General features: G+C 42.9%; 1 protein-coding gene across 1 annotated transcript in view; it reads right to left on the reverse strand.

Moving 5' to 3' along the window:
- The window catches only part of ak5 (adenylate kinase 5), a 41,364-nt gene extending 24,156 nt beyond the window's left edge, over positions 1–17,208 (reverse strand). The window contains exons 1-6 of the mRNA XM_076973073.1: positions 16,854–17,208; positions 15,932–16,118; positions 15,305–15,472; positions 14,553–14,725; positions 8,596–8,709; positions 2,372–2,563 (exon numbers count right to left, since the gene is read on the reverse strand). Coding sequence (XP_076829188.1) covers positions 2,372–2,563; positions 8,596–8,709; positions 14,553–14,725; positions 15,305–15,472; positions 15,932–16,118; positions 16,854–16,913 — 894 coding nt within the window. The 5' untranslated portion in view covers positions 16,914–17,208. The remainder of the gene's footprint in view (positions 1–2,371; positions 2,564–8,595; positions 8,710–14,552; positions 14,726–15,304; positions 15,473–15,931; positions 16,119–16,853) is intronic.
- Positions 17,209–17,678: the final 470 nt, after the last annotated feature.

A 17,678-nucleotide genomic window follows, 5' to 3' on the forward strand; every position in this document is an offset into this window, starting at 1 on the left:
TGAAGGAAAATGTACTTTTTCGCTTGAAAATGATTTAACGTGGTGCTGTTATCATAACCCGACAGGTCATCTGGCGTGGTTCCTGATTACACCAAACTAACCCGTCTGGAGGGGGGGGGCAAGGGGGGAGCCGGCCGCTCTGTCACATGGCAGCGAAGCTTCAAATGTGCTCCCATAGGACGGACGCGGGCGGCGGGACACTGCGGGACACCGCGGGACACCGCGCTCCTATTCCTTTCTCCAACTTTGATCCTGTGTGGCTGAGCTTGGACCAATGACGATCACACTGCTTGAATGGATCCCTGTGATTGGTTTATACCGAGAGAGGTGTTTCCACTGGTCTCGGTACGAACCAACATGAAAACCACAAGGCACAACGTCCTGGTTCACTTAGTGAATAATTGGCTCCCTACTTTTTCAATGGACACACAAGCACTCATATCTCTGCCTGTTCTTGTGATTGTGATTTGTCTTTGTAGCACACGAAGGATTTTGCATCTCAAGTTTCTTCTATGGGCCATCTGATTTAAACCCCTGGTGCTCACCTACGAATTCATCTGATTTAAACCCCTGGTGCTCACCTACGAAGCCCAAAATGTAATCCCTCCTTACATAACTACAGTGGTCATGTCACGGTACGGCGGGACCCCTGCTGGTCGCCCCCGTCTACAGCGGCAGTTGTCTTCGTTGTGTCCCTCAGGTGGGTGGGGCCTATGATCCGTCTCACCTGAGGGTCGTTTGTTTGTCTATATATGTCTTGTCTTTGTACCAGTTGAGCGCTGGTCATTATATCCTTCATTTGGATTGTGTCACAGGTTCACTTGGCGTGATCGCTTCCATTTTATTTCGCACTCCCTGCCAATCACAGGTCAGATCCCAATCCATACCTTGAGTATTTTGAATCTCAAATCACCTTGAAGATGACCTTGAAAAAAAAAAATGCTTCAAGACAAACTTCAAGACTACGAGAATGACGCCGGGCAACCTAGGCCAAAATCCAGCACTGTCCCACAGGAAAAGCTCTGAACCAAAGAGATTCTTATTGGGCAGGTTTCATGTCAGGCTTAAGATGTCCAGAAATCCTACTCTGTGCATTCACGCCAGGTCTGCACAAACATCAGCCATCATGGATATTTGAATAAAGCTAAGGACTTCGAGCAACCTCCAGATTCCCCAGAAAAAATAATCTCTTTAGCTCGTGAAATGGTGCTTTTCCTGTACAGACCCTGAAATTCACCTTGAATTGATTTGGATCCAAGAGTCTAGTGTTCATCCCGCAGTCTTCATAAGGAAAGTGGAGAGGTTGCCAGATCAGAACGGATTCCGCTTCAAAGAGCAGCGTTTGTGACATTCAGTGTGATCAGCATTCATTTCATTTTTATTTTTTGTTGTTATTTTTTATAAAGAACATTCCTTCCACCACTGCCAGCACTATTTCAGCCTTTGTTTCTATTGCTACCTTATTGCTGCCTGTGGGGATTCAAGAAAATGGGATGAATTTATGTGGCATGCCTGATTGGCTCATGTTTGAGTAACTAAATCAAGTTGGTGCTAGTTAGAGTTTCAGCTTGGTTTCCCAGGCTGGGGCAGACTGCCTCTAATGCCTGTCTGTTTGGCTGGTAGCCTATTTTTAGCCTAATTACGCTGCAATAACAAGGATGTTTTACGAGTGCCAACAGTATGTCATGTATATAAGACCTTAATGGCTGTCTGCATGCATTAAAGTCTTTAAGAAAACTATATTGGAAGAACCATACTGAGATTTTTTATCTCATGAGATCATTATCCTTTACCTTGTACCTGTTCACATTCTACTAGAAGCCTGTCATCTGGTTTTCCGTAATAACTGTTGAAGAAACTATTCTACCTGTAACTTAAAAAAAAGGTCTGTGTTAGTTGAAACTTTTATCATGGTTTTCATCACAGCTCAGAGCTCGAGAGCATACAATGGCAGGACACAGCAGGATACGCAGGCCCTTAACATATTTCCTACCATAGACTTCAGGAATTTTTCCTCTCTGGGGTCAAATAATGCATTGGAACATATTGACAATGTGAAACAGGATATTTGGCCAGTGGTGAAACTTGAAGGACTTTTGATTTGATCAGAAAAACAAGGCATGCCATTGTCATTGCTTAGCATTAGAAAATCTCTCCGACCGTTCTTTAGAGATGGATGCTTTTTGATGGAAAATGACTGAATGACTGAAGAAAACGAAATTTTAAAATAATGATGTGATGAATATCGTATAAAATAATACCAAAGAACACATAAACTATCATGGCAAAAGGGGTTCATTTTGGCTCCATATCCTTTAGTTGCCACAAATCCAGTCGTAAACGTTAGCGTAACCACGTCCGCAGCCCGTACCGTCACAATAAGGCCCTTCTCCTGGAAGTAGCGCACCAATGGGACCGCGTTCTGCTTGAAGTTGGTCAGCCGGCGCTCCGTGGCTTTAGGGTTGTCGTCAGGGCGACCCTGTTGCTCCGCCCTCTTCTCCAGACGCTCCTTGAGGCGCTGGTTGGAGCAGGAGAGAAAGACCACCAGGTCTGGAGTACAGATCTGCAGGAGCAGAGAGACAGCTAACAGCACACTGGCAAGCGGTGGTAAATACACCCAGATGTGCACAATTACAAACACAGCAGCTACACATCGCTGTTCAAATGATTCAAGGCAAGGTGATAAGACGTCAGTAGTGTTAATGGCTGGTGAATGTCAGACATTTCACAGTTTGCTTCGAGTTTTCCTTGTGTTGCATCACCACTGCATTTAAATGTGCAACTGCAGATTACACAACAGTGCACCGCCAACACTCGAAATCTTCACTTATACATGCCCGTTGTGTAGGTTCCAGCAATCTGCTCACGGTGTGTTCACACGGGAATGTTCAATACCAAACCGCATTCAAACGTAAGAATTGAGCTGAAATTTGAGCTATTTGAGCTGAAAGCCCAGGGATGTGAATGTGGAAGGTTGAAGGCTGTGTTCCTGAGCGCAGCGGTGGTGCTCAGAGATCCAAAAGCACTGTGAGCATACTGCATGCATACTGAACGACTGCATACTGAACGACTGCATACTGAACGACTGCATACTGGGACATGGTGGACAACACCAACGTTATCTCCCTCACTCTCAACATAATCCTGCTGTATGAACAGAGTGAACAAAGATTCATTCACAGAATTTTGTTCTCAGTTCATTTAAGTGTCTTTAAAAAATGACATTTAAAGAGAATCCACTTTGAGAAACATACTTATACATATATGGGTTTAAGTCACTCCACTGTTTGTTTCTTGTTTTTAACATCACTGGTAAAATGACTAACATTGTAACGGAAAACAAATCAGTATTGTCCTGATTAATTAAAAATGAATTAACTTAATTGTTACAAGGTAAAGTATTTAAGATTTCACTTTGGCAGTGTGTAGCACATTAGCGGTGCTCTGATCTTTTTCCTGAGAGGAGTCTGTAAAACAACATCCTGTGTAGGCAACTTCTCTAAAGAGTTGGTCTGCTAAAATCCCCTTGGAAGAGCATACTTAATTAATCGTTCCCCAGAAAAAACAACAACTCTCAGCTGAAAAAACAAACAGCCCAAGGGTCTTTTATACAGAGCAAGCGTACTAATAATTCACGCCGTCGAATGGCTGGCAAAATAACGGGTTAAGTGGCACTTTCACATCGACTGGAATGCTGGCACCTTTAAAACCACCCATTCATTTGGGAGGTTTTTTTGTGTCTCTGCTCGGTAGTAATGCCACAGAGGCAAGACCAGCCTTTCAAGGCTTTTATCAGGTGTGGTATTTACCACCGATAACAGTGTCTTATGGGCTCTCTCGTACTAAATGTATGTATAGAATAATAATGTATAGAATAATAATGGCGGAAATAGGGATGGTTGACGTTCACAGAAGTCGAAATGGTGGGAACGCAGGTTGCTTAAGGCATATGTCTCTGCTAGCTGTGCAGCAAAACATCAAACAGCCTCATGTTCAATATTTGCACACAAGGGTGGGTGGGGGGTATAGGGGCGGGATTATGGGATCGGCTCCTATTCAGTGGGACATCATCATATGTGTTCATTAACTGCTTGATAAAATGGCACAAAGCTTCCTTGAGAGAGCGGAAATTGCTCTCTGGATGGTGTATTGAGAGAGACAGAGGACCCAGAGAGACATGTTGACGTTTAAATAAGGGACGCTTGCTGGAAAAAGCACAGTGTGCCATTCCAAAGGGCAGTCCAGGGTCAGGAACACCACACAAGGGCCCTGAGAAGCACTGTCACTCTGAAAAACATCTATGACATGTTCACACGCACGCACACGCACACACACACGCACGCACACACACACACACACACACACACACACCTCATAGGCTCTTTTGGGACATTTATTGGTTTGTCACTCTGACATTCTTGCTGTCTTTCTCTTTTGTTTTCTCTTTCTCCAAATTGTTTTTGGCTGATGAAATCTTGGTAGATGGACAGCCACCCCGCCATGTCCTCAGAGTGCCTAATGTTCACACACACACACACACACACACACACACACACACACACACACACACACACACACACACACACACACACACACACACACACACACACACACACACACACAGACACACACACACACACCCTAAGACCATCCTTTCCAAAAGACCCTGCAAGCATGTACACATCATTAGCCAAGGTCTCGCATTACTGAGAATCATGGGCCTCTGCTGTCTGAAATACGGAGCTGACACAGACATGACATGGTCACCAGGGGCCCTGCACGGTTCCCTAATGGCTATTTCCTGTTAGGTTTCTTTGTTTCACAAATGCCCATCGAAGTTGCATCACAGTTGACGATCTTGCATCTTCACGCAAGACTGTGTCCTCGGATTTGTGCCATCTTACCACTGGCTACTGCTATTGTGTACAGAGACCAACAATTAATTTGGCCATCTCAACATACCTTGTGTGTAGCCATATATATATATATATATATATATATATATATATATATATATATATATACATATATATATATGCATACATGACAATGATAATGTGTTCAGGGCATCACAGGTGTGTTGCCTTTTATAGCTGGATAAGAACCCAAAGAGTGTCCAAACTGTCCAGGAAAGGGTGACTCTGAAGAACTTTACAACCTACAATCTATTAAAGCATCTATTTTGGTTTAACATAGCATGGCCATATGTTACCTCATTATTTTCATACCTTGTGGAGAAACATTAAACATGCTCAGGTTCCTCATGTCCCCTAAGCGTTAGTCCAGATGGCCACGCTCCATGGAGGCCACAGGCTTGTACAGTTTATGCTGATTTAAAATCTCATCACATTGTTTGGTTGTCAAGGTTGTAGAACTTTTTTTTACATTTGAACATGTATTGTAATGCATTTCTAATAAGCCTAGTTCTAATAAGCATATGTTATGACATATTCAATGTATTGATATTGATTAATTGATAAATGTTTTTTATTAATATTGAGAAATATTGACAAGCAAACAGGTCGCCAACCTCCACATTTTCGTTAGTTTCCCCGCTCAGTCTTCACCCGCTTGCTGACATTCTGACATCGTTGGTGTTTGTTTGTTCGTTTGTTTGGGGGATAACTGCCCCCGTACCCCCCCACCCCGTCCCTCTACCCCCGACTGAGGCGTTTAACCACCACTGACAGCGCGTTTGAACCCGGACTTCAGACCCCTGTACTTCACAGCACTGCTCAACTCCTGATTGAGTTTCAGATGCAACCGTGGAATCGATGCTAACTCAATTTCTCTGAAGCGAGCGGTGACAATGGTCTGAAAATTGTCACTGGTCTGAAAGTGCTCGTCCTAGGTCATGTGACTCCCCATATCTGTCCAATAGTTCTGCTTCATCTACCTCTCGTTTGTCCTTGTCCTGCGAGCACTGAGGGTGGTGAGGTCGGGAAGCAAGTACTTCCTAAGGTCATCATTTTGTATGGGACCAATGTGGGGAGAACCTCAGTAGAAGAACCTCAGGCTTCCTCACGCATCACATCTGAACCCGCTTCTGGGTCATTGTCATTCACACTGGTAAGTGCTGGCAGGCATCTGAGCCGATGCAACATGGCTCGGATCGGGATGTCGCCCTTAGCTTTGCTGAGGCCACTGCTAAATTGTCACGGACATTTTATATTCGGACTTTGCGTTTTCCTTTTACGCAAAACCATCTGCTAGAACATCAGAAACGACTCAATTTCAAACAGCGTCCAAGTTCTCTTACATGACTGATTTACACAGCTGCTGATCTGAGGTCAGCCAGGACGACACAAAGGTGTCCGTTAACAAATATATATATTATCTTTTCAGCACTGCTCACGTAAGAGTGATTGTTCCTTAAGAACTTCTTCCAGCCTCCCTGTCTTTCTTTAGCTTCGTCGCAGGCTGTGTGCGCAGAGGCAGATGTCTGACATTTCTTAATCCTTCTTGGAAACTGAAAAAATAGTCTCAGATTTCTGCGCGCTATACTGACTCAGACACGTCAACTTCTATTTGCATGCCGCAGAATAATTCTGTGATGATTTCTGGCGAGACGGTCTCGACAGTAGGTAAAGTCATGCCATCGTGGTCTAGGCTGGGGGTGGAGGGCCCCTACAGGAAACGGGACATCACCAGAGAACACTCTAGAAACTGAGGCTACAAACGCGGGCCCAACCGTGCGGGCCAGAGCGCCTTAAACCACTAACGTCTTCGCTGCTGACAGCGATAAGTCTCAGAGCTTCTGTGGTCTCGTTAACCAAGGCCCGTGGAGCGTGGCACGACAGCTAGTCGACAGAAAGCAAACTAATTACCAGCAAGCAATTTCTGGCCTGCGACTCGACATAAAAATAATCACAGTGGCGCCCTCCCTATTAATGTGATCTGTGGAGCAGCGTGTTACCTAACGAACCCCTGCAGGCGACAGTCAGGGCGGTTATAACTGGGTTTAACTGGTGAGGGGGGGGGGGTGCGCACACTCGATCAGACAAGGATATCCACGGAGGGCGCACGATAAGCGCAACACGCGCGCTGTACGCACGAGGCGACCTCAACGAGAATCACCATGAAGCTGGGAAGAATGAGCAGGTGATAAGAACTCAGAGGAGAGAGAGAGAGAGAGACAGACAGACAGAGAGAGACAAAGAGAGAGAAAGAGAGAAGAGAGAGACAAAGAGAGAGAGAGAGAAAGAGAGAGAGAGAATCTGATTTGTTTGGTACAAGAGACCCACACTGTGGCATTTCTAGGTGCGTATTCCAGGTAACTGCCTCGTTCGTGTTTAAAGGTTAAATCATGCGATAACGCGCTGCCACCCAGATCCAGGAGGCACTGTGAAACACTGGAGCCCGGCGCGCTGTGGCAAACGTCTCGCTATCGCAAAACTAACAGAGAGTGCGTCACGCAGAGCTAATGAAATAAGATGGAACACGGAGCGGGGACGGACTGTTGTTTAGATACGAGCACGCACAAAGGCTGGAAACCATTAAACCATGTCTGTGGTGTGTCAGTGAATTTCCATTAGCTGATGTATACCTGTCATAGCTTAAATAGATGAATAAATGAACAATTAAATTAATAATGGTTACCTTAATTGTAGCCAAAATCTGCCAGACATGTTGCGTGGAAATTAATTTAGGAGAGAGTTGACAGATAAAGTTGTGGAGGTAGGTGTGAATTCAAGCGTCTTTGAGTGTAAACGGCTCCCCAGTGTTCTCCATCTCATAACACCAGGCTTACTGAGCCAACCAGTACCAACACTTGCCAACCATGAATCGCGCTGAAAATGCTTTGATCAACAGGAATTGAGCTGATTTCTGGAAACTTGTATAAATAAGGCAGACGCGAGAAAGCAGCAATAAATAGATATATAGGATAAATATAGGATAAATACAGGATAATGGTAAACACAAGGCCCGCAGACCCGAACATTACATTTTCCTTAACACCGGTCTTTAAGTAGTATAGGAAGTATAGGAAGGATCACAGCAGACTAGCTTGAAACATTCTGGTACTGTTATTCGAGGCCAGTTTTTCAAAGTGACTACACCTAGGGTTAGGGTTAGGGTTAGGGTTAGGGTTAGGGTTAGGAGTGTTACTCACTCTCGCATTCACTCACTGTTACCACTAGGGGCGCTGCTAGCAATGAAATAGATTTGGTGCTTCGCATCGAAGCCACTGTATTCATGTTTTGCTAAATTGTCTTACATCCTGATAACCATCACTAAAATGGTCAGTGAAAGAAATTATCTCTATGACTCTATGACTATGGTCTCTGTAATTAACAACAACAACAAAAAAATTCCAGCAGTTCCAGATATAAGCAGTGAAGGGACTTGTCTATGAAGAGGTGATCTGCTTGTAGATGTTGCATGTGCGTTGATGATGCAAGTGTCACATTGTAAGGTAGAAGATGTATCAGTTGGCCATGTAGAGAAGGAGTTCTGGAGAAAGGTTTGGATGGAGACCATGACACTCGGTGACTAAGTCTGACAGAAGTCAGAGAGGGCATCATTAATCCTGAGGCACAGCAAAACTGAACAGCAGAGCGGTTTGTTGCCTATGGTAACGGGAAATACACTCACCTGATCTTCAAAAGAAAGAGCCTGGCCAACATCACGTGGGAAACCATCTATGACTATGCCATTGGCATCTGGTATCTTCATAATTTTCTGCTTTATCTCGGTTATGGTTGTCTCCTGTGGGGGGAACAAGAACAATTCAATTGCACAGGAGTATTTACAGCTAACCATTCCAAGTCGTATTTTTTAAAGACACACTTAGTATCAAATAATAAAGAACTGTCTCTTCATCTGCAGCAGATGAGTCTATTTTTTTAAAATCGTGTCTTTTTAAAGCCAACTTAAGTCCAAAAGACTGCACGATGACTTCTCATATTCTTCCAGTCCTCGAGTTCTGAGTCTAACATGTAGTTATGAGCATGGACGTAATTTTGATTTCAAAAGTGGGGGGGACATGGATTCGTCGCTATTTAAATATTTGGTTTTAACCATAAAAACTGGGGGGGGACCAAAACCAGCTTTTGAAAAAGTGGGGGGGGACATGTCCCCCCCCCCCCCCCCCCCCCCCCCCCCCAATTACGTCCGTGGTTATGAGACATAAAAAACCAGAATAACAGGGCTTAAAAACTGGGTGAGGGACAAGGGATACAGCAGTTTAAAAATCATTTTAAAGGCTGTTGCCATTTCAAAACATGATATTTTTATACAATTTAAATGAGCACAACGACAACCTCAAAATGACAACACTTCAAAATGACAAACACTTCAAAGACATCGGCAGTGACTTTTAACATATCCATACTTCTCACGCTTCTTACTTAAAGCTAGACGGGCCTGCCGTCGTCGCCAGAGGCATTTTCTCCTCACCAGAGAATGAGGCAGTGACTTGGTCATTTAACAAGGTCTACAATAACAAAGCAGGGAAACCCGTGACTCCTGAACTCCCAACGCGCCATTGTAAAGTCACTTGTCACGTGACAAAGTCCTGATAGCTGTGTCATGGTAGGGTTCGCTCAGCTACCGAAGAACATGTTAACCATTCTCCGTGGTTAAGTTTAGGATGTTCGAACAGTGCAGGATAGCGCAGACTACCTCTAAAATATTTACAAGTTATCATTCTTCCTAGAGTAAAAAAAAAAACAAAACAATGCAGGAATGTAATGTGTACAGTCTGATGCTATTTCTTCTTCAGGCCAATTACATCGAAGGACATTTCTGCAACATTGTATCACACTGTTCTACATACTGAAATGCAGCCACCGAAAATAGTCCCTTTGAATGTACTGAGACTTTAAAGGTCTGCTCTGTGTGGCTCGTTGTAAAACAGCACGCACCATGTGCAATTATTCCTCTGTTCGTTATTGGTCATTTAAGATGAGGATGACACAGCTGAATTACAATAACATTCCCGTGCAAAATAGTTATTTATTAAAAATGTGCTACATTTTGGAAGACACTTGTCACACCAGCATTACGGATCCGACGTGGTTCTGTTTTTGTTCTGTTTAAGTCTCTGCCCCAGTCCCATATTATGTATCCTTTCCTTTCATTGTGTTCTCCTGTGTTTAGTTTCCCCTAATATATCTGGGCATATTTGCCTCTAGTTTTTAAAACTTGTTGGTTGTTTGCAACTTCCTCTGACATTTTGCTTTGTGGTAATTTTGCTGTTTAATGTGACTGTTATTAACTGCCTGTTCATTTTAAGTTCAGAATTTTCTTTTCTTGTTGAAAACATGTTCTTGTTTTGATATGTTCTTGTTGTAACCATGTTATGGTCTCGTTTTGTAACTTTGACACATGGCTACTGAACTTTGGAACATTATTCAAAAAGTGAGTTCTGATTTGCCTCAAGCATTGTTCACTGGTCCTTTCACCGTTCACCTAATATTCATATACTGGCAGTAAACTGCAATATCAACTCTAATAATTTGGATTGCAAAGTTAGTAAACTCTAAGCTGCTCCAAATATCTGATTTGAATTGGTAATTGTTTTTTAATCATGAAAAATAACATATGTGTCTTTCCACACATATCTGTCCTTAAGATTAAATTCACCATGTATAATGTGCAGGTATTGTTTAGCTTTTTTCTCTTAGGAAAAGAGGTTCCTTTTAATCCCTATTTTATAGACAGTGAGAGTATTGCGACACCCATTAGAGCTTGAGTACTGCTTACTGTGACCACAAGGAGGCTGAATAACATGTGCAATTCCAAGTAACAGCCAACAAAATAATGGTGTCAACCATTTTATTATCTACAAGTTATTATCTACAAACCTAGTGGTCTTTGATTATATTGCAGCAAAAGCAGACAATAACCAGTGGATATTATGAAATGCATTTCACTCACTGAGCCCTTCCTTTACAGACCTTCCTTTACAGACCTTACCTAGCTCATCCTTTACAGACCTCACTGCACCCATCCTTTACAGACCTTCACTCACTGAGCCCATCCTTTACAGACCTTCCTTTACAGACCTTCACTTATAACAAGCATGGCAGATGTTCCTCCTTGCTCTTATCCAGTAATCTTTGTCAGCCTGGAGCTTCAGACTCACTCTACCATGGAAAGAAAGCCTGGCTCGTCCAATGTCGGATTACGGATGTGCGGTTCTAATGCATCTTGGGATTAGTCAGCCAGGTTGTCCATTTCATCCTCTTGTAAATAATCTTTATGGATTGACTCCTCTCCCTCTTCAACCTGGTGCAGGATTCTATGAGTGCCTCTACAACATGGGAACCAACATTTTATGATTTGTTTATCTTTTAAACCCCGCTCTGCAAATCTCTTTTGTAGCAAACCTAGCATTTGTGCTGAGCGTCTTCTATAATATATGAGGAAGGAAAAGTGTGGAGGCTTGTAACCTTATCACTGGCAGAGAATTTAAGATGCACTGAGTTACGAACACATTTTCGTGGTGTGCGGATATGTGGATACACTGCACTGCAAGAATTTCTTTTAGGAGTTTGCTTCAGAAAGCAGATCCTTCCTTTTTTACGCTGTCGCACAAGCACACAAAGCTATTTCGAGCTTTCCCCCCGTCACTTCAAGAGAAGGTAAGTGTTTTGTGTCTGCATCTGAAAGATGGGGACACAAAGGGAATCTATGATGATCTGTGTTTCTCAAAATGAGTCATCGCTGACAGGCCGAGGAGGCTCAAAGGGAAAGTGAGAATAGTCAAAACAGTCATGACACCAGTAAAACACTGCATTTCCCCCAATATCCCATGTACTGTGGTCATGCCACTTTGAGCACAGGTTTGCTTTGAGTCCAGTTATTAGCTTTTGTAAAATCTAATATCAAATCCGTGTGAGGAAGCGGCAGTTTTCTCTGATCTCAGTTTTCTCTGATCTCAGTTTTCAGCGTAATACCTGTGTGACGTCTTTAAGCACAGGCAGGACGTATTTATTGATTAGATGATTCCAACTAAGCTACACTCGGTTTTCTTTAAAGAAAAACAGGTGACATCATGCCTGTTACAGAACTTCAGGATGAATGAACTACTAAACATTTTATTAACCATATATCCAAGCAGGGGTATCTCTAGACCCAGTTAAAGGTGGCACATTCACCAGTAAAACGTTCCCATGCACCAATATAAGCATGAAGTTAAGCAATAAAAGCAAAAGCTGTAATAACTTTAAGGTGGATTGCAGAAAGAACTACATGATACAAATATTAGCAGTATGTGCACTCACTACAGGTACTACATTTCCCATAATGACCCAGCACATATAACCCTGTAACCTACCAAAACTAATCACTAAAGCAAAGCCATTGGTTGTGTTAGCAAAAGGGGGCACTGCTAACTAGATTACAAAATTTAAAATGAGAAACGTAACCAATAAAAAGCTCGTTTTGCAGGTTTGAATCGATTGTCTAGCATGAACGGATAATGCACAAAACAAAATGACCTAATTCACGTGTAGTCTTGTGCCTCAAAGCTATTACATCCCATGTTGTTGTCTGACAGCATTATTATGAAATGGACATTAGAAAAGAATCATATTCTCATTACAGCAGAAAACAGGAGTGAGAGGAGAAGAAAATACGTGGAAACAATGTGTGAGATAGAGAGAAAGAGAGAGAGAGAGAGAGACTAAAAGACTAAGAAAGAACAACAACATGGAAACATACACACAATTCAAAAGCATACACACAATTCTGCCCCTATGACTGTGTGACAAACAGAGGATTTGCTGTGCCCCCTTAATTCTGTGTGTGCCCATGGGACAACATGTAGTCTAGAAACATCCCTGCTTCCAAGTTCTTTTTCATTGCTTTCTTGCATTCTCTCCTGTGTTGCTTTCTCTTTCTCTTTTAAAGCATTACAGTTCTAATCTATCACAGATGTATCACCCAGCTTTGTCACTTTACCACACCGTGTGACTACAGTCTCTCTAGCAGGTGGAACAGGTGATGTCTTCAGCATCTCCCCATCACAGCTCTGGGCACAGACTTTGTGCTGGAGGGGTGAATAAGATCTGGGATTCAGCATTTGTGTTGTTCTTTCCTCCTGTGTTGCCATCCTGTCGAGGTCACGTGACTCCGGACTGGTGCGAGGTGGCACGGGATGCTGCTTTGGTCCTGAACACTGCTGGTGATCACGTGGTTCGATCACGTGGTTCTCGAGCACTTTTATCGCCTGCATGCAATGAGGTTGGAGGCAGACGTAGTAGAACAACTGGTTTTGTTTCGCTTCAGACCACAACTGTCTGGTCAAACCACAACTGTCTGGTCAGGCAAGATCAGAGGCCAAATTTCTATTCAAGTAGGAGACATTGAACTAATTTCCCATCCTGTTTCTGCCCATCCAATACTCTAGGAATAAAGTGATGGGGGAATCTGGAAGGACTCAAAGCTGGGCTGTGACTAGTCCACTGCTTGTGAATCATTTGTAGGCACCTCGAATTCAGCCAGCACAGCAGGACGTCCATACAGACCATAGAGGAGCTTCATCCATCTCCTCTATGGTTTCCGCCATTTCTTGGTGTGATTCAAAAGATATTAACAAATGCACAAAGCTCCCAAAGAGCATAGCAAAACGTGCAATTATCCACATGCAATAAAGTCTTGTCAAAACTACTCGGCACCTCAAGTGTCTTCGTTTGACAGTAATTCCATCGTGGGCAGCACATATTTTCGAATTTCACAGGCTGGTGTCTTAAGGCCTACACAGAATCTGACTCCGTCTGTTGGCATTAGTTCAGGCATCGTTGCAGTGCTGTGTGGGTTGTGTTGCTTCTTCTCACAATGTCCTCATTTTCCATTCTTTCAAGCATCTCTTTTACTTCTCGATGGGTAAAACCTTCATGAACGTTTCAGTCTTGGCCACTGTGTGCTCATGGCTCACTCACATATCTCACATATGATATTCCATCGTTCATCGTGGGGTTTTTTTTTTTTTCCAACACCTCAAATATATTTCCCTGGCCTGTTCTCTAAATTCGAAGCAAGTGAATATTTGATCTTCTCCACTCCCCGTTGGGTAGATAAGTGAACTGACCTGAATGACTGCACGACTCCATTATCGAGTCTTGTCAGCATTCAGAAGTTTTTAGAATCGTAGTCTCTTCTCTCGCCTTTCCTTGGATCACTTAAACCTTTCTTGCAGAGAAAACTTGAGCATTGTGGTATTTTAGTTCTCACTACCATGCACTTAAAGCCCTACTAAAGAACGCTGGCATGACCAGAGAAATCACACTGTAAGGAGGAACACTGACTTTTAAAGATAACTAGATAATAAAAGTCTTATCAGATAGACGCCATTAAAATGATTTTGAAAATAGAATGAAATGTAAAAAATAAAAAGTCCCAGCAAACCAAATCTGCTCCTTTTGACGTTGCTCCTTTTAGAGCTTTGTCTCACAAAGAAACCAACTGATTATAAGACAAATGACAAGGACAGCAATCTGACAGCTACTCTGCTCATTAAATAGAAAGCTTTAATAGTCACATTTGACCTTTGCTTGTGGCTACCACCAGCCCATTCTCCGTTTTCTAAAGGTGAAAGCTCATACCTGTGGAGCCAGTTCCCCATTAGTGATGATCTTGGCAATCAGACTCCACTTCCTGTTGCTGGTGGCATTATGGATCATCTTCTTCCTCAGCAGTTCGCCCACAGAGACGTATTCAAATCCGTAGCGTTCAGCCACCTTCAGGCTCTGTGTCCCTTTTCCGCTGCCCGGCCCACCTGGTCGATGTTACAAAAAACAAGTTCATGTCTCTGTGACACGTTTCGATGCTTTTTGATCAACAGAGGCACAGCAGGCACATCTCCTTTATAATATAAAATTATTTCTAGATCATAAGCACTGGACATCTCAACAGACGCATCGTATTTTCAGATTTACACACAGTGGGATGAGGTTGTGACACACATTTCATCTTCAAATTAAATCAGGATGTCACATCACTCAAGAGAAGCAGAAAGGACAGGAGGGAAACACAGAACAATTTGATTCTTAACTATATTTCACTGCCACTTGCTTGAGTACAGAGATTTGCCATTGAAAAGCTCAACGTTTTTTTTTTTTTTGTGGTTATTAAGTGCAATCTTTTGGTCAACCATACGTGTTTGTAAATGTGCTGTATTAATAAATAAATGTATTAATAAAAAAATATTAATAACATTTGATTTGTAAACAACAAAAATAAGCAAAATACGCTGTAAATTAACTGCTGAAGCAGATACCACATAAACACCCATATTGCTCATATAGCCTGTTCTCTAATGGACCGAGTGCCTCGCTGGTTGCTGACACCGACTCACCGATGATGAGGACGACTTTTGGCCGAGGCCTCGACGGGTCGAACACCTCGTACTCCTCGATCAGCTCGGCCGTCTCGGACAGGTCCGAATCGCTCTCGATGGAGAACTGGGGGATGGGTGGCAGGCGGTCGTACCTCCGGTAGGGGAAACTGGGGCTGTCCGGCAGTACTGTGAGACAGTAACCGCAAGAACTAAAAAAACTGGTTGCTTTAAATAGCCTTCTGTTTTGTACAGTGAACTGTGGCTTCAGTCAACTCACTAAAGTAGATACACCGCAGATATATTTTCAATAATACAATACATCCTTAATGAGTTCATCTTGAGTTCATTAGGGCTGAAATATGTTGTTGATCATAGTGGTAATGATTCTCTGCTGTCTTTACTAGAACCGATTTTATTAGACTTATTACAGGTGTGGCTCAGCCGAAGCGTGTAAGCGGTGCATTGTTGCTCATGATACAATGAAGTCAGTGTCAAACATCCTATAACGGAGATTACATATTTGCGTTGCAAAGCAAACGGCCGTAGTCAGACAAACCTTGGCATGGTACATTTTCCTACCTGCACAGCCTCTGGCTAAGGTTAAGAAGCACAAAGAGGTGTTTAAGGTTTCCTACAGTTTCCTACCGTTTCGGAAAAAGGAGCGTCGTGACTGGCCCCCGTTGAGTGGCGGCAGGGACCTCTTCTCCTGTCCCACAAAGGTGTCCCACCGGACCTTGTCCGGTCCGCCCAGCTCCCGAACCTTCTTCAGACAGGACTCCAGGTAGTCAGTGGGGTCATCGGGCCGGTGGTACATCAGACCAGTCAGCAAACTCTGAGGCGCCGGAGGGTGAAAACAGGCAGTTTTATCACTTATTCTTTTGCAAATGGACGCCTTGTCATATGGCGTCCAACAATGAGCACTGAAATAATCAAAGATCTCGTAAAAGCTAAAGAACAGATTTAGAAACTTGAACCGGTGTTTATCTTGTGCAAATATATTTTGAATCTATTCCGTGACAAAAAAATCCATTACTCACAAAATGTCATTATGGTTCTTATGAGCAGGATCTTATGAGAGCGCATCTCTAAATATCTGTGGAAATTTATTGCTGGTTTTATTGCTTTCAATTTGACTTGAAAAGTTTGGGACAGGGTCTCGCCCAAAAAGCATGTCGCGGTACAATAATATCATCAGGTAGTGTCCATATTGAGGGAAAGATTCCAGCATTCACATTCTTCTCTTAAAACATCCAATTGTAATTAAATGTCCTAGGACCAAATAACTTGTTGCCGCCATAAAAAAATAATTAAAAGTAGCTTTAATTATTCATTTTAATCTCCAACGCCTCACGTTGTAAATTTACATCATGTTTCTATTTTCTTGAACACTCGTGAAATAAATAATGAAATTATCAAATGCAATCCGCACCAGCTGGCGAGCGCAGCAAGCTAATTTATTCGCAATAAACTTATTTGTCGCTATGTTAGTGATTATATTGTTATTGAATGACAAACCATTATTGTGCATCATAAGCACAGATTCCCACGAGCGTATGGCACATCTCACCTCGAACAGTTGTGGTATTTCTCTCTTGGTGAGGTATTCCTTGGCATCGCTGGTATTCATGGTTGTCTTGAGAGATGTGTAAATCCAGTAATTAACGGTTGTCGCTTTTTGATAGAGAACCTGGCTATTCTCGGTCGCTGTAAAACGAAGACTGCAATTTATGTTACAGTCTTAACGCATTCTCCAAGTGACTAGAATACTAGGTTCAAAAAGACAGCGACGCTCCAGCAACTCGTTGGACACGTGACATGCTGGTTCCCACAAAGATCTCGACTCAGCCCAAGTTGACAAACGCCAACACAGCACGATTTGCGTTCATGCTGCCAGCGCGCAAACCAGGCGGCACAACGTGGGACGCGCGTACTGGGACGCGCGTACAGGGACGCGCGTACGCGCATCTTCAAGAGTTCGCACTGGGTAGAAACACGCAAAAAATATTACATGGTCCTTCATTTTTTGTTAATGGCTGTTATATGCTGGTTTTCCGCCCATAAAACAGACATAAGACAAATATGGTTTACAAAACAATTTATAAACGCCCCACACTCCTCTAAAGTCAGTACAGTCGCACTCCAAATTACGCCTTGATCGTTTAATATTTTAACATTCAGTCGACCGCTTAATTTGTTTCAATACACAGGGGTTGACACGAATGCTTTAACTGGTAACTGGATTTCTGGATTTCTGGTGCTGAGCAGAAAACATTTCAGAGGAATAACTGGACGAACATTTCTCTGAAGTTTGCCAGAGGCTGTTGTCTGGGGCAACAGTGACGTATGAAATCTGCTTGGCCATAAGCAAGATTATAATCCCCATAGGATACTT

The sequence above is a fragment of the Brachyhypopomus gauderio genome, chromosome 14 (assembly GCF_052324685.1).
Source record: "Brachyhypopomus gauderio isolate BG-103 chromosome 14, BGAUD_0.2, whole genome shotgun sequence".
NCBI lineage: Eukaryota > Metazoa > Chordata > Actinopteri > Gymnotiformes > Hypopomidae > Brachyhypopomus > Brachyhypopomus gauderio.